Genomic DNA, 24,063 nt, shown 5'->3' on the forward strand with positions numbered 1-24,063 from the left:
TTTGCTCTTCTATTGGTACATTTGACCCAACACAGACACATGGGTTTGTTTGTGGTTCACATGTGTACTTTGATACGAGTGACATTTGTTTGAAGGACGGCAGCAGCTAGTTGTTTTTCATCACTTATCTGGGTCCGAAGTGATTCTGATAAACTAAACATAGAGAATCCGGGGGAAAACTTTGGGTTACTTCTCGTTCAACTAAGTACTAAATGCAGGCTGCAGACATGCCTTATGCACACAGTGATGCACTGTCTTTGTTACAGAGACTATTTGAACTTCAGCTATTGCTTCTACAGCATTGAGACCAGTAAGTCAGACACCATAGGCAGATCTCTGCACCCCGTGTGCTCTCCAATCAGTAGTGATGGCCAAATGAAGTTTCAATGAAGCTTCATGGGTCCCTTTCTATATTACCTGACTCCACCAGATGGCGCTCTTGGTTTGAAGAGTCTGAAAGACTGGTAATGAAGTGTGTTTTCAAACATTTGTTGAACAGACAGTGCCATCTAGTGGCTTTAGAAAATAAAGACAGTGGTTCATGAAGATTCATTGAAGCTTCATTTGGCCATCACTACCAATCAGCTGTCGCCATTAGTGCACCGTTTCTCTCTTTCCATAGATCTAAACCAGCAGAAAACACACATAGATATGCTCTGACTCAATAGTCAAACTTACACATACCCAATGTTTATTTGTTTGAGTGAGTGAGTGAGTGAGTGCTAAACTTATTTATGATACAAATAAAATAGTAATTCAACTTTATTATTTTTCCAAGCGGTCATCTGTTTAAAGAAGCTATGTTTCTATTGAAACAGTCACTATGGAACTACAGAAGCTGTCGAATGGGAACCATCATGAAGCCACTGGGTCTCTGGATGGAGGGTATGTTTGATTTTATTCAGACTTGCGAACCATGCTTTATTGACATCCACAAATTACTATTTACTTTAATATTAATAACTGTTTCTTCTTCTCTCTTTGTGATTGATTGCAGAATCCGACATGAGGAAGAAATGTTTCAGCAGCACAAAACAGACGCCGGTTCGAAGGGACCCCATTTCACAGACGTAAGTGTCAGACAGACAATGACTTTCAAATATATATAATCTAAAATTGGTTAAATTCTATTTTGTGAATGAAGTTTCCAAAATATTGAAAGATAGATATCAAAATTGGGAACATTGTCTGAGTGACTTAAAATGCTCATGAGTTCATACATCTTTTATATCTGCTTTTTGTGCACACTGTGAGGACAAGCACATTCTGTTTTCCTCTGTTTCTTCACATTGTCCCATTTTCAACTTTGTCTGCCTGGCCCTAGAAGTTTCCTTTTGCCTGCAGTTTACCATCTCTGTTGGGTTTGTATAGTCTCTCTGGAAAAGATGTAACATCCTCCCCTGTGTCAAGTTTAAACTGAATGTTTTCACCATTTAGCTTGACCTTTTCAACCCAAGGCTCTGACCTCTCTGTACCAATTTCTCCCCAAAACATACAATCCTCACTGTCTATATCATTTTGATTTTCTGTGACTTATTTTAATGCTGCAGCATCACTACTGCGACACACTACAGCAAAATGTCCTTTTTTCTTAAATTTCCTACATTGAACCTGTCTGGCTGGACAGTCTTTCCATGAGTGTTTGTTCTTTCAACCACAGCGGTTGCACTCTCTTTCGACCTGCTGGTGTGGCTTCTGCACATTTTTGACTGTTGCCATTGACGAGTTCCTCCTTTCTTCAGATTTGCTTTTATTGCATCAATATTCCGAGTCTTATCTTCTGCAGAACTGCTGTGCAGTATTATTTGCTGTATTTTCACAGTTTCACTCTGTCTGACTTTTTGTATGGCTTTAGCAAGAGTTAATTCTGAGTCCATTTGTAGCTGTTCTGACAGTCCCTTCGTAACAGGTGTGATTTGGACTTTAAAATAATGATGAGTCGATTGAGTGTCCTTCAGTCTCGATTTACTCACTGTAGAAAAGATTACAAATACACTTAATCTTCCCACTGGCCTTCCTCCACTCTGGTTCCTCAGCCATTAAAACCAACACTCGACAACATTTTAAAAGTACATTTTGAACATTAAATCTGAACAATGAAATAAAATGAAATACAAAATTTGCAATACTGCCATCTGTTAAATACGTAAATATGGGGTGGAACAAATGAACGGAAATAAAATGAAAACTTAAAACATACCTGTAGAAAAGACTACAAATACACTTGATGTTCCCACTGGCCTTCCTCCACTCTGGTTCTGAACATAAAATAAAGACAGTGTTCACCCGGGCCGCTGTGTGCTGACGTCACACTGTGCGTTTACTGGAAAATCGCGCCAAAATTAATGAATTTATATATGCTTCTAAACTTCTAAACACTATGACAAACGATCTACAGTAAAAACCTCGGCAAAAACTACTACATTTACAGACAAATAGCACGAAGTTGCGGCAGTGAATTCCCATACAACTTACCCTCAGCCATTAAAACCAACACTGAGGAGCAGTGATGATCGAATTTGAACGAATCGTTCAAAACCCGCGAGTCACTTTACTGAACGGTGACTCACGAGTATCACATTCATTAACTCGTTCACTGAGTCATTCTTGCTACAGCCTCCAGCCGCAGATAGGAAAATATAAATGTCACTGTTCTGCAGCTCGTCGAACTCCATTACTCACTTTAGTCGCCCTGTGAGAAAAGCAGTTGTAATGCTAAAAGAGCTGCTAAAAGAGCTGCTAAAAGAGCTGCTAAAAGCAGCTTGTAGCTGAGCCGCTAACGCGAGCTGCTAAGCACAGCAGCTTCCGGCTCCTTACATTCACATGAGGCTTTCAGCACCTTGAGTCAGCTTGTAGGTGTAGTTCAGCACGAATGACCGACTCACCTTGTTTCCGTCGTTCAGCTCACATGCCCGAGTCAGCTCGCTTCATCGTTCAGCTCACATCCCGAGTCAGTAAAATTCTATTTTGTGAACGAGGTTTCCAAAATGTTGAAAGATAGATATCAAAATTGGAAACATCATCTGAGTGACTTAAAATGCTCATTAGTTCATCCATCTTTTATGTCTGCTTTTTGTGCACACTGCTCGGACTAGGAAATTCTGTTTTCCTCTTTTTCTTCACATTGTCCAGTGTCCTATTTTCAACTTTGTCTGCTCTCGTTCTCTAAACTAATGTATTTTTGTAACCAGACACACACACTGTTCTGTCCTCTTCAACTGGAAAGTTAAAAACAATGACATCTTTGAAACCTTTTGTGTGACCTTTGGTATCAATAATATTTCTATTTTTTCCCAGTTCCACGGAAAAACCTCTTTTGGGATGTCAGTTTTTAACCTGAGCAATGCAATCATGGGGAGTGGCATCCTTGGACTGTCTTATGCCATGTCCAACACTGGCATTGTGCTTTTCCTGTGAGTATTAAAGAAATTATCCTCTTTGCTGTGGCGAGTTCAAACTGAATGAGATAAGCAACTCAATTCAATTCAACTTTATTTGCATAGCAAAACCTACAACACACTAATTTCAAGGCACTTTAACAGAGAAAAACCCAACAATTCTACTGGAGCAAGCATAAGCAACTGTGCAACAGAAAACGCTCCCTTTTAACAGGAAGAAATCTTTGCAGAACCAGGCTCAGAGGTGGCAGCTTTCTGTTATTCCGGTTGGAGTGAGAGGATAGAGGAGAGAAAAAAAGAGGACAGACAACAATGACAGAAGCAAACAGAGCTCTATATTAATCCACAGGGGGAAATTTCCTCCGGAGTACCCAGACAAAACCCACGCACGTACAGCAGAACATGCATACTCCACACAGAAATGCCCCCAGGCCAGGCGACTTCCGGTTTGAGCGGAGCCATGTGAAGACGCACGTTTTTGAGCTCCTCGCTGGTGCCGTGAGTTCTGTTTATTAGCAACCTCCTATCAACACCCTATTGTTTATTTGTGTAGTTGTGACCGTTCTTTATTCAACCGTCTATCGGCTGCTAAGAAATGACGGCTATCCATCGGAGAAATGGTGCCCCTACCATGGACCCGAAGGCTAAAGCTAGCTGCTCGGCTAAAGACAGTGAGGCGGAGCTCCCTCCGGCTACTACAGCGGGAGACGGAGACTCTGTAATCCTGCAGGCCATCCACTCGCTGAGGGACGACCTGGTGAAGAAGATCGACGGTAACGCCGACACACATTCAGGGGAAATTGGCCAGCTGAGAGACGAATTGAAGACATCTATTGAACAAGTTGGTGGTCGTATTAAGGCCCTCGAGCACCGAGTGGGGGACCTGCATGTAGCCGCAAACGAACACTCTGACAGGATAACTACTCTGGAGCATGATATGCAACTGCTAAAGAGGGAGATGAAAACTATATCCGACAAGAACGAGGACCTAGAGGCGAGGTCGAGGAGATGTAATCTGCGGATCACCGGGATAAAGGAGAAACGGGAGACGGGGAAGAATCCATCTGACTTCATGGCTAAGCTGCTTCAGCAGACGCTAGGTCTGGAGTCGCCCCCCCTGCTTGATCGATCCCACCGTGTTCTCCGTGAGAGGCCCCAGGAGGACCAGCCACCCCGTACTTTTGTGGTGAGATGTCACTATTATCGGGAGAAGGAGGCTATTCTCCGCAAAGCAGCTACATCCGGCGATCTGGTGACACCGCAAGGGGACAATATCAGGATTTCCCCTGACTACACGCAGGCCATTGTGAAGCGGAGAGCGGCTTTCAGGGATGTGAAAAACATGCTTAAGAACTGTGAAGGGGTCAAATACGGACTGTGGTACCCCGCGGTCCTTAGAATTACAACCGCTGACGGTGTGCGACACAGCTTCTCGGATCCGAATGAGGCCAAAGGCTTCGTGAAGAAGACCACTGCGGGGGTTCCATGAAACAACCTGAGGTATTCGGTGGGCCAGCTAATAGGCTATATCCTGCGTGTTTATGTTTATGCTAGCTTGCGTTAGCGGCTAAATGTTTCGACCGAGTAAATGTACATTTTCTTGTTTGTATCTATAAGGTGGGTATATGTTTTAAGGGATTAGGTTACAGTGCGGCCCACTGTGATGTGATTTACTCGGCACATAATCATGAGACTGCCTGACGATGTTGGCGCTAACGTGTACTACGGCCTATTTAGCTGGCTAACGAGACGCTACTATTTAGCACAATAGCCGCCTCCCACACGTGAGGTGGGTTGGCAGGCATGCTTTGGTTCTGTATTACCCATGTTAAACCGCTTAAACGAAGCGGCGGATGCTCACTTTTCTTTACTTTGGGTGTTTGGTTTTAATAACACTGAATATGACTTTTTATTTTTGGAGGTTAGCTAATGTTCTTGATAAATAATTAGGATAATGGGTTATGTTTAAGGGCACTGGCGAGTCTCAGTCTCGGTCTCGCGAGGTAAGCTGTTTGTTGTAGTGTGTAAGTGTTGTCGGGGGCGGGGTGCAGTCTCTCATTTGGGGAGGGACCGGCGTGTTTTTTTGAATGCTGTTTGGAATGTTTTTTCCTTAATGTTTTTTGTGTTGCAGTGTTTTTTGAGTTTCTGTCATGTATGTTTTGGTTTAATGTTTAAACTTTTGTTTTGGATGGTTTATTTCTGGTTTGTTTCTAGTTCCCCTTCCCTCCCTTTCCCTATCTATCTACATGCAGGGCTCTTGGAATGTCTGACCTATACTGTCACAGGTAACAGGGATGCAGAGTACAGCTAGAGCTGCGACCACCTTTGTGAGCTGGAACGTCAGGGGTCTCAACCACCCGGTAAAACGTAGTAAGGTTTTCTCCACTTTACGTAAATTGAAATCAGACATCGTCTATTTACAGGAAACGCATCTCAGCTTAGCGGACCACTCTAAACTTCGGCGAGGTGGGTTTTCCCAAGTTTTTCACTCTAAATTACAGACCAAGCATCGGGGGACAGCCATTCTAATCCAGAGACATGTGCAGTTTGTAGAGTCCACCGTCATTGCAGACAAAAATGGTCGATATGTTATTGTCAAGGGCTCACTGTATAACTTACCAGTCGTATTGGCTAATATTTATGCCCCTAACTGGGATGACTCAGTTTTCTTTAGTAATGTGTTTGCCCTACTTCCAGATCTGGATTCACACTGTCTCATCCTAGGGGCAGATTTTAACTGTGTCCTCCACCCCAGCTTGGATCGCTCTGCGGTGTCGGCTAGACCTCTGTCTAACTCGACCCGTGTGGTTAACTCCTTTGCCGAGGGTTACGGCATGCTGGACCCCTGGCGCTTTAAAAATCCCACCGGTAAACAATTTTCCTTTTTTTCTGCGGCCCAACAGTCATATTCAAGGGTAGACTACTTCCTGTTAGACAAAAAGCTGATTTCTTTTCTCCATTCTACTGAATATGGGAATATCGTGGTTCCGGATCACAGCCCAGTGGTGTTGCAGCTCTGTTTTCCTGGTCACATGCGCCCGCAGAGAACATAGCAGCTTAACCCGCGTTTACTATCGGACGATGATTTTATTGCCTTTATTTCCAGTCACATTGATATTTTTCTCGAAACTAATCGGCGACCAGAGACAAGCGTGGGCACTATGTGGGAGGCTATGAAGGCGTATCTCCGCGGCCAAATTATTTCCTATACTATCAGCATGAACAGGCGGAGGACAAAACGTATGACAGAGCTTATGGACTTAATTGGCGACGTTGATAGAAGACATTCAGCTATGCCGACTGCCGACCTGTATAAAGAACACATTTCTCTGCAGACAGAATATGACTCTCTGGCAACTACCCATGTGGAGGACCTGTTTCTTAGATCTAGACAGTCTCATTATGAACACGGGGAACGAGCAAGTAAATTACTTTCCCATCAATTAAGGCAGGCGGCTGCAGATAGTCTAATAACAGAAGTTACAACAACAACTGGGGGCACTACGACTGACCAGAAGGGTATAAACGATCAGTTTAAATGTTTTTATGAGACACTATACTCATCTGAGGTCACTGATGGCTCCTCTGTTACACGCTTTTTCAACAACCTTGGGCTTCCCACATTAGACCCGGATGAGGTTGCCGCCTTGGAGGGGGACATTTCTAACGGGGAAATAGAGTGTGTGATCAAGGCTATGAAGAGCGGAAAAGCCCCTGGGCCTGACGGCCTACCGATAGAATTTTACAAGAAATTTTCCAATAAACTAGTGCCGGTGCTTCAGGAGGTATACAAGGAGGCTTTTGGACGTGGGTCACTACCTCCTACCATGTCCCAAGCGATTATATCTGTCCTTCTTAAGAAGGGGAAGGACCCGACGAGATGTGACTCTTACAGACCGGTGAGTCTGGTCTGCTGCGATAATAAAATACTCTCTAAAGCTATAGCGTTGCGGTTGGAGACAGTTTTACATAAGGTTATTCACCCGGACCAGACTGGGTTTGAGGTAGGCAGTCTTTTGGTAACCCTAGACGCCTCTACAATATAGTATACTCTAGTCCTAGCCCCACTGCGGAGGTCCTTATCTCACTTGATGCGCATAAAGCGTTCGATCGCATTGAATTTGAGTACTTGTTTACAGCGCTTGAATGATTTGGGTTCAGTCCAGGCTTTGTATCCTGGATAAAGCTTTTGTATTCTGCACCTCAAGCTGCGGTTCGCACTAACAATGTTGTCTCAGGGTATTTTTCCGTCCGGAGGGGCACGCGTCAGGGCTGCCCATTATCACCTCTCCTATTCAACTTGGCAATAGAGCCTCTAGCCGTTGCCCTTAGAGCCCGGTCCGACTTTGCTGGTATTGTGAGGGGAGGTCATACGCACAAATTGGCCCTGTATGCGGACGATTTACTGCTGTTTTGTCCGGACCCTCTCAGGTCAATCCCGACCGCACTTGATGTTATCGCCCTGTTTGGGTCGGCATCTGGTTACAAAATTAACCTCACCAAAAGCCTACTGTTCCCAATCAATTCCCAAGCGTCTGAACTTTCCTACACTGATTTTCCTTTTAAAGTGGTTTCTGACTCGTTTACATACCTGGGGGTGCATGTGACACGGAAATTCAGGGACCTGTCTAAGGAGAATTTTCAACCGGCACTTGAAAGGGTTAAAGAGGACCTAAAACGCTGGGCGTCTCTTCCCATATCTCTGGCTGGGAGAGTAAATGCCGTGAAAATGGTTGTGCTGCCAAGGTTGTTATATTACTTTCAGCAGATTCCTATATTTCTTCCAAAATCCTTCTTTAAAGAGCTAGACAAGCACGTCTCTACATTTATCTGGGACGAGAAACTTCCGCGTCTTCGTAAGACCTTTTTGGAGAATCAGAGGGAGGTTTTTCACTCCCCAATTTCCTGCACTACTACTGGGCTGCGAATCTTCACAAACTAGTTTTTTGGGTGTCCCACTTTAGGGAGGGGTCGGGTCCGATCTGGTCCAGCATGGAAATGTTCTCTTGCAAACCGATGGATCCAGCCTCCTTATTGTGCGCTCCCCTGCCGCTTAGTAAAAAATATCCCTCCAACAACCCAGTGGTTAGCAGCTCACTTAGGATTTGGTCGCAGTTTCGGCTACATTTTGGACTAACTCAGATTGTTCCGGTTCCTCCTATAGTTCGTAACCCAATTTTTAAACCTGCTTTACTCGACTCGGCTTTTCAACTTTGGTTCTCTAAGGGCCTGAAGAGTGTGGCTGATCTCTTTCAGAAGGGGGTGTTTCTATCTTTTGAGGATCTGGTTGGAGGATATGGCGTGCCTAGGACTCACTATTTCAGGTATTTACAGGCTCGTGACTTTGTCCGGAAACATGTCCCCTCCTTTCCGTCGGCTCCGCCAAGGGGGTGGCTGGAGGACTGTCTTGACCTTAACCCCTTTCTGGGGGGATGTGTCTCTAGATTGTATAATATAATCCAGGGTATCTATAGTCCACTCCTTAAACATCTGAGGGACTCCTGGGAGAAGGAATTGGGGTTGAAACTGTCTGATGAGACCTGGCAGTCCTCTATTGAAAGAATACATAAATCCTCCTTATGTGTAAGACATGGGGTACTTCAATTCAAGGTGTTCCATAGGCTGCATCTTTGTAGAAGCAGGCTTGCAAAGCTGTATCCGAGCACCGACCCCACCTGCCAGAGGTGTCATTTGGCCCCTGCCACCCTCTCTCACATGTTTTTCACTTGCCGATCCATCGCCCCATTCTGGTCCTCCGTGTTTGATACTCTCTCTTTTATATATTCGCGCAAGATGCAACCTGACCCTGTCACAGCTATATTTGGCCTGGCTCCCAGGGGGATGTCCCTTTCAAGCTGTCAATCAAATTCTCTTGCCTTTGCCTCCCTCCTGGCCCGTCGACTCATTCTTCTCAAGTGGAAGGACTGTTCGCCACCCTCGCACGCTCGGTGGGTCAGAGAGGTAACGGCGCATTTAAAATTAGAGGAGTTACGATATCGTAGTCAGGGCTCTGCAAAAAAGTACCAGGAAACATGGCAGCCCTTCCTGGATTACTTTAATAACCTGCCGAGTGCAAATGTGACTGACTGAGGCCTTCATGTAGCCCCCCCCCTCCCTCCCCCCCCTTTCCTTCTTAGTTGTATTTTGTAATTTACTTTGAATTTTATTTTATTTATTTTTTGTTTCATTTATATTTGTTTATTTATTTTTTGAGTTTCTTGTTTTGTTAAGGGGGAATTGTCCCCTATCAAGCACATTGCACTATGTTCCTATACGCCCTATGCTGGATGCCTGTGTTCTGTTATGGCCACATAAATGTCTATAATGTGCAATGTGCTGTGTGTGATGCTTATAATGGATGCAAAATCAATAAAAAACAGTTGAAATAGAAATGCCCCAGGCCATATTTGAACCCATGACCTTTTTGCTGTGAGGTGGGAGCACTAACCACTCTTCCACCATGTAGTTAAATTGCTTACAAATTGCTGCAGGCCGATGAAATATTTAAATAATGTTGGCAAATCGAGAGTGATGATGGTCATTGCCAATCAGCAGATGGCTGCGTTGTAGCACCTGCTTACAGACCTCTTTATCAGTGCTTATCTTTATTAGTCCTCAATGGAGGGGTGATGGAAAATTGTAGCCAGTGGTCGCTGATTTTTCCGTACCAGCCACAACTTTTTCAGTGGGACCACGCGAAAACACGTCCCAGCACAAAAAGTGCAGTAGGACTGCGGCTTAATCGAACCATTAAAACTGTCCACCCAGAAACAAATTCCCAACCTGATATGGGCCCTACAGAGTCTGGAGGACTCAGATGTCTCACTACAGCTACACAAAAGATGCCCATTTTCTGATATTTGATCAAATTATGCCTGAAGTGTTAAGCATGTTGTTTCGTGTCAGGGGATGTCCAAAATGATAGGCACAGTAGTACCACTACACCTTTGACATCACGTGAAGAACCTCACTAAATCATAGCCCACTTGGAATGTTGCGCTGTTCATATCCCACCCTCAACACACCCACATTCTTCCATCATCAAACCAGGAGAGAAGTTAGGATTTGAGTGGATAGGAGTAAGGAGAGAGAGGAAGGCCTTTTGATTTTCAAATTTAGTTGCCAGTCTCCACGTTTTAGGGGCATTATGTAAAATAAAGTTGTTGTTTTCTTTACATTAAGACTAACCATGTCTTAGAAATATACAAGAGGAAAACGGGTCACTGGGAAAGCCTCCAAGGTTAGCCAGGTGGAGTTCAGATCCTCTTTGAACTGGTGCCAAAAATAACTACACAAACATGCAATTTTTAGCTTAATGTCTCATACCCAAGCCCTATCTCCTCCAGGGGGCATTGTAAGACTACAAGTTTTAATCAGGCCTGCTTATAGACCTTTTTCACACTTCCGCATCTAAAACCGGATGTGGGGCTAACCAGCATCCGGTGGCTATCGGTTTAGCATCGGACAGTGACACTCATGGCTCAGTCTCGACACACTTGTTGTTGTTGTGCTCCTGGTTGCTCTTGTGCTGCAAGAAAACAACCTTACCTCTCTTACCATGTCGTTGCTACGGACCCGGACCAACAGAGGCAGTGGATCCAAGCCATTAGAAGGGAGGAGGGTCCGACGTTCTGTATAAAGACGGGGAGCACTTTGTATGCAGCCGGCACTTCACCCCGGAGGATTTTGTTAGCGGGTGTTTGTTTGTTGTTTGTTACCACAGCCCATTTTGTTTGGAGGACTAAATTAATCATTATGTGAATAGTTATATTGCTCTTAGTTAAGTAAATGTTTGAAGAGTTTTTATTCTTTTAAATGTGCTCTTAAAGTAAAACACACTTGAGCAAAATACTATCCTGTTTTTTTAATATATTTAATTTGTGGATAGATTGAGTTTAATTGCAAAAAGTTAAATTTAGAAGTTCTTGTAAAACAGAAAATTCTGAAGACCTATTTAAGTGAACAATTTATAACTTAAATTGAGAATGGATTATGCTGCAAATGAATATCCACCAAATCAAAACATGAATGTTTGCTAAATATTTAGTTAATACATCTTTTGTAATGGGTGTCCATTAAATCCACCAGGTTTTAACGTATATTACCTGCTCACCCGATAGTTGTAACCTTGACAAAAAAAAGCATTTTTAAAACACGTTACATTTCCAGTGACACTTGCAGAGACTGAAGATGCATAAGTTGACGTAGTGTGGGCACAAAGCACATGTTGGGAAGACTGTGCTCCATCATAGGAAGAGCAGGAAAGTCTGGAGTCAGGTGGTGCAGCATGATGCCACCGCAGGACTTATCAGGTGGGCACTGGTAGGACAAAGGTCAGCCCCGTGGCACAGGCCCAAATTTGGATGGGACCGACTCCAAAGTTGAGAGGCCATCTAAAACAAGAGCCATGAGTGGTTGGGACTCCGGTTGGCGTAGTTTTCCTCCTGATGCCAAGATGTCGGGATCAGGAAGTGGTCCTACAAACACACGAGTTACATAATCACAGTAAGTTATGATAAAAGTAATAATAAAAATATTACTTATTAAAAAGTTGGTAATAAAAATATTACCAACTAACCTGTGTAAGCTCTGTTCAGCGTGGACTGAAGACATTGTTTTCCGACCGTCTCACTGGCAGGTTCAGGATGGATCCCCTTACAAGAAATAAACAAATAAATATGTCAAATAAATAAATAAAGGGACAGGTGAGCAATTTGGTAGGACATGGATGGACAGATTTGTGAGAGTTAAGATTTGTAATTAAATTACTAAAACTACAAAGGAGATTGTCATATGCTAAATGATCTTACAAAAGGTAAAAAAAAAGGTTCCACTTTTTTTTTTTTACCTGTGTTCTTGGTCTGTGCCATCTTTGCAGCTCACTTGTGCAGAGGTCTGTTTCACGAAGCAGGTTTAAGGATTACCCCAGGTTATTGAACACCAAGTTGAGGGAAATGCGGGATTTTCCGTTTCACAAAGGGAGGTAACTCAAACCGGAGGAAGCGGGGTAACTCCAGCCTGTTTCACGAAGCGGTGTGTTGGGATTTATGGTTGGTAATTAGCATTAATGATTACTGTAAGTAATGGATTACTGAAAGTAATAGATTACTGAAAGTAATTTAGGAAAAATTGGAATTACTAATAAAGTAAACGGTTAGTTACTCATCAGCAACTCCTAGAGTAATTGAGTAATCACTCAAAAGTTAATAAATTATCAAAAATAATTTATTAATAAAAAAAAATATTAATTTGCCTAAATTGGTAATTTATCAAATAATAATTAAATCGGGGCACCACCAGCTAAGCTGGAAATAGCTAATACCAAATTTCAGTCTCGTTTGTCAAAAAGGGTTATTTAAGTAAAGTTAATATTTCTGTGTAAATATAACAATATTAAATAACAAGGAAGGTGTGAGATTCGAGCACAGACTGTTACAAACCAGTGAATTGTCAACAATAAATACACAATGATAACCAAGAATCGATCAATTCAGTTAAAATGCGTTTATTAACAAAAATGTATTATTCAAAAATAATTCATAAATCATTTATTAAAACACAATTAAGTAATAAACATCAAACACGAAGATCTAATCTATTAAACAGCAAACACTATGTACAAAGAAAGAGGGTGTGTGTGTGTGTGTGTGTGTGTGTGTGTGTGTATGTGTATGTGTGGAAGCCTGAGTGGGGTGTAATGACCTTGAACGTCCACCAGGTGGCGGCAGGCGTTGGAGGGTCAGTGTGTGTGGGTGTAATGACCTCGAACGGACACTAGATGGCGGCAGGCGTCTAGTTCGAGGCAGTAACCGGAACGACCACTAGGGGCGCGGCGGCGCACGGAGGGAGAATGCAATGACTCGACTTGTCCACCGAGTGGCGACCTTTCAAGAGATTGCAATCACCAACGCGGCCACCAGAGGCGCTCGGCGCGCTCTTTCTGGACGGCGTGACGTCACTGTGCTCGTGCACGGCTCGTGAGCCTGCTTGGAGCGCGCCTGGGGGCTTGTGGCCGAGTTTTCCCAGGGGCAGTGAGCTACACACGGACACAGAAGCGCATGCAACAGCGTGCGGCTGCTGCGATTGTTAGTGAGGGGGAGAAAAAAAAGAAAGGAGAAGAGGAGGGAGAAGGGCAGTGGACAGAATTTGTCTAGCTGCACAGTCCCGCGGTGTGTAACTGTGGAGCTGTACACACCAGTCCAGATATGGGAATATACAGGACTCAGACGAAGAGAGAGAGATAGAGAGAGAGAGAGAGAGGGAGCGAGGTTCGCGCTGATGTAAATCCAACGCGCAGACACAGATTGGTTGGAAACAGGGATCAGCGTCCCTGACTTCAACACAATAATAAACACACAGCAATATTACAGTCACGTTATTCTCATTGCCTGCCCAGACTCTAAGCCTTACTCAGTTTGACGAGGGTGAACGTGCTGCGGCGGCCGGGTAAAGTCGGTTGATTTCCCGGCTGGAGCTTGTTTCTCTGGCGTCCCAGGGAAACAAGCTAAAATGGTCTGTGGACAGGGAAAAGTCCACAGGATGATCCGAGGATGATCAAGCGCTTCTTTTGAGGAGGGGGGAGAAGAAGCGGCTTCAGGTCTGCATGCGGGAGGAGGGTGCGCTGGCAGCTGCACACTCGGACTCCGGTGAAGAAGAAGGAGAAAAAGGAAAAGTAGACGTAGTTCCACGGTGGTTGTCGGCTCGTCCGGTCTGGTGTGGAACTCCGGGCCCGGTCAGCGGGCACACGTGGCACTTCGTCTCCGTGCGAAACGGATGCGTCCGTCTTTACACAGGTTTCAACATTGGAGAGGAAGAAATCACCCCCGCGGGGTTTTTTGTACCTTTTGTTTTGGTGTCGTGTTTCCAGTGGGCTCTGGGTCATGTGGACCAATCCTGAAGGAGGGCCCGCCCCAGACATTCCAGCTGGTGAGGGAGAGCTCTCGTGCGCCCCCTGCCGTTGGCCTCCAGTATTGCACCTTGAAGGGGGGGGGGGGGGGTGTCCGGGGGGTGATCACGTGACCAATGGCAGACTTTTCAGTTGTAGGCATGTGGTCCTTTGTTCTCAAAACGTGGTCCCCCCCTCCCCCTTCCATGAGGTTGAGTGGCCCCCAACAGGTGTAACGTCAACTCCCGGTCAGTTACCGGGGCAACAGACGCTCTAGAACTAACCTGGTCGGGAGCAGGTTTTTGTCAGTGAACCTGGAGTTTTGCTCTGGCTCCGCCCCCTTTCAGACGGACACGGGACTTCATTTCCTCATTCAGCGGGGGAGTTTTGGTGAAACAGTTCTGCAGTGCCTTATTCCAGAGGCAAATTAGACGTCAACTTTATTCCCTCAATATGGAATGTGCTTTTGATAATGATCCGATTGATGAAGGCGCAGCATTACTTTGCCGAGAATTTAATATTCGCAGATAATATCCGCATCATCAGACCATAGATGTACTGGCATTTGCAGACACCTTCCTTTTTGAGCGGTACGTTTTACTGCAGAGACCATTATGCACATCCACAGTTTAATCGCTCTGTACATTAGCAACATCACCAGCCGGAGCCTTGCCCTGACGTCATAGCAGATATTGTAAGTTGTGCTGCGTTTCCTCGTAAATGGCAGAGCTGTCAGAGACACCATATGACATCATCACTTCGGGGTCTGACCACCACCACCACCACCAAATAAAGACATGATGCACAATTAATTTGAACTTTTTTATTTCCTACAAATACAAGAGCTAGTTTAGCTAATGTAGTTAGTAGTTAGCATAATTCACCTGGGACTGTACACCCACCCTTAACTTGTGCTCCAGTTTTTTCCATCTTCTGGAGCAGGTGGAGTCTATAGATCTGTTTTACAGATAACTGGGAAGACATAAGGAGGACATTCAATTATTACAGTTGGAAATGAATTCCACAGAATGAACCTCTGGTGTTTACTGAACATCTGTCTCACTGTGTCAGTCCTTGCAGTGGATGTTGAGGGACCCTCCTGCTGCTGCCCAGCCAGGCCCTGTTAAAAATAATGTGTCAATACTTCAGTGTAGACAAAATATCACTCTTTATTCCACCACAATGTTTCAGAAATGTAAACGGGATGAGAACTATCATACGTCTACAGGCCTTTGTGGATCCTCCTCTGTAAAGGCAGCAGACAGGGTTTCCTCGTACTCTTCATCCTACATGAATATGTTTCAGTATATTTAAACTACCATTTAGCAAGATCTTTGGAGTGTTGCCTACTTACAAGGTCTGTTGTGGCATGAGGGGGTCCAGCAGGCAGAGAGCACCATCACAATCTGTTGGGTGACAAAACAAAGACATGATGGGGAAATAAAGATGAAGAGAAATAGGCTTAAAGAGATATATAGGCCTCGGCATATTACATATTATGAAGGAAGTGGTATCTTGAGGGGTGAGCTCTGAAGAGGAGCTCCTCCAGGGATTCCCTCAGCCACTGGCCTCCCAACATTCTGGCTTAGGGCTCCTCTGCCTCTGTTAAAGGTGGAGGTGCTGGGCCACCACCCGTTTTACAGGCATCTGCCTTCTTTCTGTTGGCGGAGTAAAGTCTGCGTTAGTTTAGCCTGAGTTATTTGACAGCACATGATATGGGTGAGAAGACATTTATGTGTTTGAAAACAGCATTATGTTGGAATAAAACACCTCACAGTCAAATGGCCACTTGATATTTACTGTACAATGTCACACATGATCGAAATTACGTTAAGAAATGTATTGATTAACAATTAAATTGGCAGCGGTCTTACCCGATTGGACAATGTTTTTATATTTCACTTTCAGCTGCTGCCAAGAGGCTTCTCCCCCGCGGAATTGCACCTAAAAGAAATAAATTAATAAGCTACCATCAAGCAGTATTCCCTCGCAATAATGTTGCGATGACAAAGACGTTTGAACTTACGCATTCACTTGAGCAGCAATCTTCTTCCACGCCGCCTCCCTCTCTTTAGCAGCTGCTGCGCTGTTGCATTTTTTATTTTTTAATATGTTCATATTGGCCATATGATGGGATCAATACTTCCTGCTCCACTGGCGTCAAAAACTCCGCCCTCCACGTCTCAGTTGTCATGGTGACTCGTTGAATCTGGGCTCCATTGATGCGGTCTTTTTAGAGTCGGAGTGCACGCGCTTGACTCCAGGTGAAACTACTCTGAGTTCATCAAACTGATCAAAATCCGGCGTCGTGAAACCGAAAACTCCGTGTTTTCTGTCTCAGTGTAACTCAACTCAGAGCTCGGTGTTAAGCTCATGGCTTGTTAAACCTGCTTTGTGAAACAGACCCCAGGCCAGTGCAGGAGGAACAGTTGGCAGCTGGAGCTGGGCGTAGCGTGCGGTTTGATAAAGAAGTGCAACTACATAGTTGCAAAAGCCTTTACCAGCTGCACAACTACAGGAAAAGGCCAACATCTCAGCCTTATCAACACCCAGTCAGATCTAAAACAGATACGTATTTTTAGCACATATATAAATTGATACTTTTTAAAGCATAATTGGCTTTAATTAAGTAATATAATCCTGTTTGAGGATGAAGTGCAACCGCAGCAGAAGAGAAATAGTAAGCTCTCAGTCATACAGGAGTTGTCCATGAAGGTTCTTCAGCTGGCATCAACAGGATTTCAAACTAATGAACATGAGCCAAAAGACTCTCTGACTGTTTCAAACCTGCAGTCTGTGAGGTTCTTCATTTTTCCTCATGGACCAGAAGCATTTAGCTCTGACCACTACCTGACCCTCCACAATATTTGATACTATAAGCATGCAGAGGCAACGCAGGGTTAAGGTGATGTTGGGACCATTATGTAGGTATTTACTACGTCATATGGATCACTATTTATGTTTTGGTTGGCTATCGATAATGATTAATAATTATCAAAGATAGTTATTAATAATGTTGAAATTTAATCTGATGTGTATCAGAACCTCGGAGCACCACCTGTCTTAACAGGAAATGATAGTCAATTCAGTTATATCAGTCTCATAAGATATACTAAACAGTTAATCAGGAATTTGAATTAATAGTTAAATTAATTACAATTACCAGAACTAACAGTAAAGCTTGAAGGATTTTGGAGTTCTTAACACAGAAGAGGTCGACATTTCATTCACCTTTGTGCTCATTAATAAAACAGCAAGTATGATTCCAAAAATGATATTTATTTACAATGAAAACAAATAAAACACAGATTCTAATTACCTATATACAGCTTGGTGTGTGTGTGTGTGTGTGTGTGTGTGTGTGTGTGTGTGTGTGTGTGTGTGTGTGTGTGTGTGTGTGTGTGTGTGTGTGTGTGTGTGTGTGTGTGTGTGTGTGTGGAGAGAAAGAGAGAGAGGTGGAGGGAGTGTGTGAGACATGTGATGGAACTACAAAGCAAGATGGCGGATCACAAGAAACTACATTCCAAATGGAGGTTGTCAGAGAACAGGAGGTCTGTCCTGGGTCTCCACCATGTGCTGGAGAACAATGGAAGCTAGCCTTAGCATCTGCTTCCGGTGTGTTTCTGCTAAGGGACCATTTCTAGAATGAGTTTATGTGAATGCGATTTGTCTTGTAAAACGTTAGGAGTCGTCAGATGGTGTTCAGTTACTGTGTGATGTTGTCTTTGATGTGATATGCGTAGGATTGTGAGTTAACGAGTTAGTAAAGCAAAGATTAGCATGCAGACCCTGTGTCTGTGGCAGAGCTAACGTTGGTTTACAAGTTGATAACTGCTCCTAATATCATTATCTATAGAACTCAATCACTGTAACAGAATCAACACATCTTCATAAAGTTAAACAGTTCTATCATAGCATCAGGTTTAACTAATCTCAGGTAAAGCCCAGTTGTTGTTCCCACTTCCTTGAAGGAGTTCAGTTGTTGTCCTGCTGGAGGGAAGCTGGTGTCTTCTCCTGTAGTTAGCACCTCCTGCTAACTGTGGTTGCTGGTTCTGCAGGCTGAGGAGAAGAAGATGAAGTTGATGTTTCAGGAGTCCTTCTTTGCAGCTCCTGGTTGTTCCTTTTATCCAGACTGAGGAGCTGGTCGCTCAGGTCTGTGATGGTTTTCCTGCTGTTGAGGAAAACACAAAGAAGTTCTGTGCGGTGTCATTTCCCTGGTCCCGTCCTGGAGGAACCAGTTGATTTCCCTGGAGAGCAGACTGGGCGCTGGTCTCCGGTCCTGGGAAGGTCTGCCCCTCGTGGTCGGGTCAGCAGAGGAGTTGAGGAGTGAAGGCCTCTGGTTGCAGGCCTCTGGTGTTAGCTGTCTGTTAACGCTGGGTGAGTTGAGCTGCTGGGAGCAGCTCTTCAGAAACCCACCTACTTGGGGTCCAGTCTTGCAAGAGAGTGAGAAGCCTGGCTTTGCAGGCTCTTTGTTCCACGTGTGGATTCGGAGGTGTCAAAACCTGGGAGCTTCAACCAATGGCTAAATGCATGGGGGGAAGCATCTTGTGAGCAGAAAGGGGGGGAGGAAGGTCCTGCGAAAGCTCCCCCCCCCCCCCCCACTGGGTGCGAAAGACAATCACATTCCTGGGTCAGAATTCATATGTCATGACTACGTATCAGGACAAATGAACATTGTCTTTCCCCAGAAATGAACAAACTCTGTGGTCCTGTGAGATCCCAACACTTACACTGCAAAACTTCTGACACTACAAAAGAAAGCTATAAGAATCATTTCATGGTCGATGCCAAACTCGCCAACAAATGCTCTCTTCCATAAATATGGTCTCCTAAAGCTTCCTGAAGTGAATCTTTATCACATTGCATGTATTATTGTATATTATTGTTAACAGGTCAAATACTAGATTATGTAATCTCATTCTATTTTACTCCTCTCACTACTGTGATACCAGAAATAAACTAATTCTAAAAGGGAAACACAGAAAAGTAAAATGTACCAGTTTTATTATATGTCATAGAGGTCCAAGCATATGGAATGAGTTGGAAAGCAACTTAAAACAATCGACCACATTATCTATATTCAAAAGGAAACTAAAGAATAAAATACTGGAGAGTTATGCATGTGGTTTACATGCGGCCTGGTACTCACAGGGTTGAATGTTTTCTCTCTGTACATGGATCAATTCAAAGAACTGTATTTTCCGCCCTATAAAGCACCTAAATGCCTCAAACTTTCTCAAAAGCTGCCGGTGCGCCTGAAAACCCGGCCTTATATATGGAAGAATTGCTCTACTGGAGATGCTATTTGACAGCTGAACAACCAGAAGCTTTTATTTTGACAACTCTAACTTCACAACCGGATCTTCAGAGCGGACGACACTCCACACAACACCTTCATCACTCATGGTTGCACACCAACATTCTAACAAACCAAAATAAACTAGATGAAATAATGACTCCCTAAACTGGGGAACAAAAACACATAAACACAATCAACACAACACCAAGCCCAACAACAACCCACAATAACCTCCAACAACACAAAACATGAATTCCCATCATGCCTTGCATCCTGAGCTCCTCAGTGCAGCCGATAGCTGCAATGCATTATGGGAGTTTCTGTTTGTGGTGTTTTAAATGCAATTATTGGGGGTTCTATTTGGTTTGTGGTGTCGGTAATAATTGTGTTGTGTTGTGTTTTTGTTGCTTAGTTCATGTAGTTTAGTTTATTACCGGTAGTTGTAAGTTGTCAACCAGCAGTGAAGAAGGTTTTGTGTGTAGTGTCCTCCTGGCATAGGCTGCAGGTAGGACTATCAAAATAAAGTGTGTGCATCTCTCTGGGTGTTAGAATCAGTGGAAAATGTAACCTAATGGCTTTGAGCTGTAAAGGTTATGACCACTGGTCTATTCCATGCACCTTATAATCCGGTGCGCCTTATAGTGTGGAAAATACGGTATATGATTTACTGTGACATGTAGACTCTTATTTGTCTTTTCTCTTGATTTTAGGACTACACTTATAGGGGAATGGGTTTATTTTGTGTGTGTGTGTGTGTGTGTGTGTGTGTGTGTGTGTGTGTGTGTGTGTGTGTGTGATCTCCATCACTGACAATGATTCAATACAAAATGAATTAGAATCAATAGAAACAATTCAACATGATGTAAAGAAATAGTACCAGAAATGGAAAATAAGAATCTGCAATTCCGTATGGTACTCGAGGCAGAGGATTTATTCTTTATACCAATCCTCATAAACAGCACATTTAACAAAAAGTTCAAATTTTTCTTATAGTCTACGAGAACTATTATTCACTTTTTAATGCTTCTTCTTTTTGTCCTATTAAAAAGCACAAGACAAAAAACAGGCCTTTACACAGCGGTGGGCTTTGGAACCAGATTCAACATAAGGAACAGGAATCGGTTCTTCACATTTTGAACTAGTTTTATCACACTGTCACAACTTACACAGGAAACAGTAAGACAACAACAACAATCACTATCAATGTGTAACTTAAAGTGACACTTCCAGTAGTGCAATGTCCATATTCCTGTCTTCCAGACAGATACTAAACTAAGATTTCAAATGTAAACAATACAAATAAAATTAACCTTTCATAATTATGGTAGGTCTTTCACAACTCTTGTTTAACTATTGTTTGGTAGTCGCAACTGCTGTAAACAGACCACTCTGTAACATTCAATGTAAATAACAGAATAAATACACTTTTGAAAACAGATCTATCTGTAAATGCCACTCTCACTGCAAACACCTAACTTGGTGGGTTCTTGTGGCTTTTTTTCAGGAAGATTAGTTGGTCCACATGTTCAGGAAGAAGCAGACTGCCACTGCTGTCACAATAATATATATATATGGTGCCATTGTCCCTTCCAACCACGACAAACCACTCACTCTCACACTACATACAGTTTGGGATTCAGTGTCATGGATGCAGGCAGAGGAGGGAATTGAACTGGCAACCTTCCGATTGAGAGACAACTGCTCTACCAGCCAAGCCATACCGGCCCCATCTAATCATGATCAGATAATGGCACGAGGTTAGCACAGTCACTGTGTTAGTGCGTTCATGCACATACACAAACTGATGCAGCATTACCCGGAACACAGGGAAAACACATTGCATGTATTAGCTTCAGGCTAATGGAAAGCACCGTGTACATGACAACGATTACAAGTCTATCCGCAAAACTTTCTTCACTTTTGGGGGGGTCCGTTTACACAGCACCAGTGTGAGGATGCACTGTATCCACAAAGTTATTCATCTGGCTCCCAAGGTGGAAGGTTTCTTTCATAGCCACTAATCCTTTCTGCAGAGACTGCTGGGAGCTACAGAGCCCGGTACTGCCTATGAGCATCTCTGCCCCTCCCTTCTCCTTCCATCTTTTGTAAACAAACATGGTGACCCACAGTGGAATTTGTCATGGTCAGTATTCTCGTTTTATCATCCATATCAGTAGCTTTATAGTTGAGACTCTCCTCTGATAGTATCCAATGTGTCGTCAGTCCATATGGATGTCGGGTGCTCTCCATGTTCTTCCTGTTTATAGTATATTCTTCTCTGCACACGTGTCTGTGTGGTTTCATTACAAAATCAAGCAACAGCGCCCTTGCGTGGCCCGACATACTACATCATTGTCTCTGTGTCCGCTGCTGCAGTGTAAATGCACTCCCTTTTTTTCAACGGATTAGGTGTTGCCACGTGAAACGTTGTCGTGTAAACAGGGCCTAACAAATGTTTCCCAGACAAAAGCTCTCTTGCTGTTCATTGCGTGCCTGTTGTTCCGCACCATACGTGGGGCGGTGCAGTTTGGTGAGACAACTTGCCCATTGTTACTGGTCTGGATCAGCGTTTTGATATCCGATTTGGGCCTTGCTCAGCTGCTGATGTAGGCTTGCAACGTGTGGGGGGGGAGCGGTGGTTCCATTGGAGGAGGGCAGCAGTGGTGCGGGTCCAGTTGAGGAAAATAACAACAAAAAAAAGAAGAAAAAGTAATCCACGGCCTTTTCTGCTCATCTGGCGAGTTTAGAAAGTTCCGGCCCAGTCCACATGAGTTCACATGCGGCCCCTTGTGTCCACCATACGCAGTTTTGTGTCTTGTTTGATGTAAATCTGTCTTGGGAGGCTGTGTTTCTTCCCGGGCTTGACTTTTATACCTGCACATCATGATCCTGGCTTCCCGCTGTGTTCACGATCTCCTGAGCCAGTCAGAGCGGGTTTTGCCTCATCGAGCTTCCGGGTTTGCGGGTGCTCTGGCTGATGATGATGATGATGAGCAGTGCTGCAGCTTGAGGGGAGTGTGCCCGGGGATCCCCTGGTGGGGATCACGTGACCAATGGCACATTTTTGCTGGGCTGACCATGCAGTCCTCAAAGAAACATGGTCCACCCCCCCCCCCCCCCCCCCCAATGAGGTTGAGTGAACAATGGATGTCTAGAACCCAACTGTGTGTGTGTGTGTGTGTGTGTGTGTGTGTGTGTGTGTGTGTGTGTGTGTGTGTGTGTGTGTATATACATACAGATTAGTCCCCAGTGTTGGGCCCCAACATGATAAGCTCCAAGCTTTTTTGGGTGTCCATTTTTTCATAATTTTGTAGGGTTTATGCACAAATCAACATTATTGTTGTATATGTGAAATTGTGGAAAATAAAGAAATGAAATGAGTGGTCGGGCCTGTAATAGTCCAAGCTGGACGACACATCTCGATCTTTTGGAGATTGACGAAAACTAACTGAGAAATTAGAGATGCTTTTTTTACAATTATTACTTGAAAAATGTGCAGGAGCTGGTGAGGATGCGTCTATCTCATCACCATGTTGCCACCCCCCCTCTTTCCAATTAAAGGATCAGATTGGCCTGTTTACAATGAACACTGAATAAAAGAATTGATTTTTGTGCCAGTTTATATGTACCAAGATGCGACCTGATTGATTTCAGTGGATCAATGATATAATGCTGTGATGTTTGCAGTCTGTTACATGCGCACAGAATCCCACACCCAGCTTTACCGGACAAAGTACAATCAGGGAGAGACCGGCACAGGACGCTTTTGTGTGAGATGTGGCATGGATTCCTCCGCAACCTGTCTCGCCTCCCACACATGTGTTTTTTCATGACGTTCCATGTTCTGACGTCATCTGCACAAAGCTCCGACTGTAGGAAATAACCCAATAAACTGTGTACACAGAATATGATTGGCTCAAAACCAAGACTTACGCCACCTCCTCAGATCTGATCAAAATTTCAATCAGATTGTGCAAATATGATTAGAGTGAAGTGTTTATATGGTGCAGATTTAATAGGGTTGGCATTTAATCAGATTAATTTTGGTGTATGTCACCAGAGCAACTGTGTTATGTGCTTTTATAAACATTTTCCATCCATTTAGTTCGCAGGTGTTGTTCCCTGCATCTAAGTCTAATCTGTGATTTCTTTCTGGATAGGTTTCAGGATAATGTCCTTTGTGAATGTTTGATTTGGTCTCATGTATAATATGTGTTGTCCGTCTGGAATAATGCATTTAAGTTAGAGCTGGGAAGGCTGGATATTTAGAAACTACTTCTAACATGTAAGGCTTGACTTTAGCTGTGTTGTGTTTTACAGGATTTTGCTGACATGCATCGCCTGTCTGTCTTGTTACTCCGTCCATCTGCTGCTACGAAGTGCTGGAGTTGTGGGTAAAGCTTGATTAAAAGAGCCTTGCTTCTTTTTATCTACACTTCAATCTCCATCCTGTTCATTTTATGATTAGTGTTTATAGGCAC

At 43.8% G+C, this 24,063-nt stretch overlaps 1 protein-coding gene across 1 annotated transcript in view; it reads left to right on the forward strand.

Annotated features, from left to right (window-relative positions):
- Positions 1 to 823: 823 nt before the first annotated feature.
- The window catches only part of LOC308130135 (sodium-coupled neutral amino acid transporter 3-like), a gene marked incomplete at both ends in the record, with an annotated part of 46,290 nt that continues 23,050 nt past the window's right edge, over positions 824 to 24,063 (forward strand). The window contains 4 exons of the mRNA XM_080496335.1: positions 824 to 885; positions 998 to 1,070; positions 3,298 to 3,413; positions 23,903 to 23,976. Coding sequence (XP_080352461.1) covers positions 824 to 885; positions 998 to 1,070; positions 3,298 to 3,413; positions 23,903 to 23,976 — 325 coding nt within the window. The remainder of the gene's footprint in view (positions 886 to 997; positions 1,071 to 3,297; positions 3,414 to 23,902; positions 23,977 to 24,063) is intronic.

Source organism: Blennius ocellaris (genome assembly GCF_963422515.1).
Source record: "Blennius ocellaris genome assembly, chromosome: 5".
Taxonomy (NCBI): domain Eukaryota; kingdom Metazoa; phylum Chordata; class Actinopteri; order Blenniiformes; family Blenniidae; genus Blennius; species Blennius ocellaris.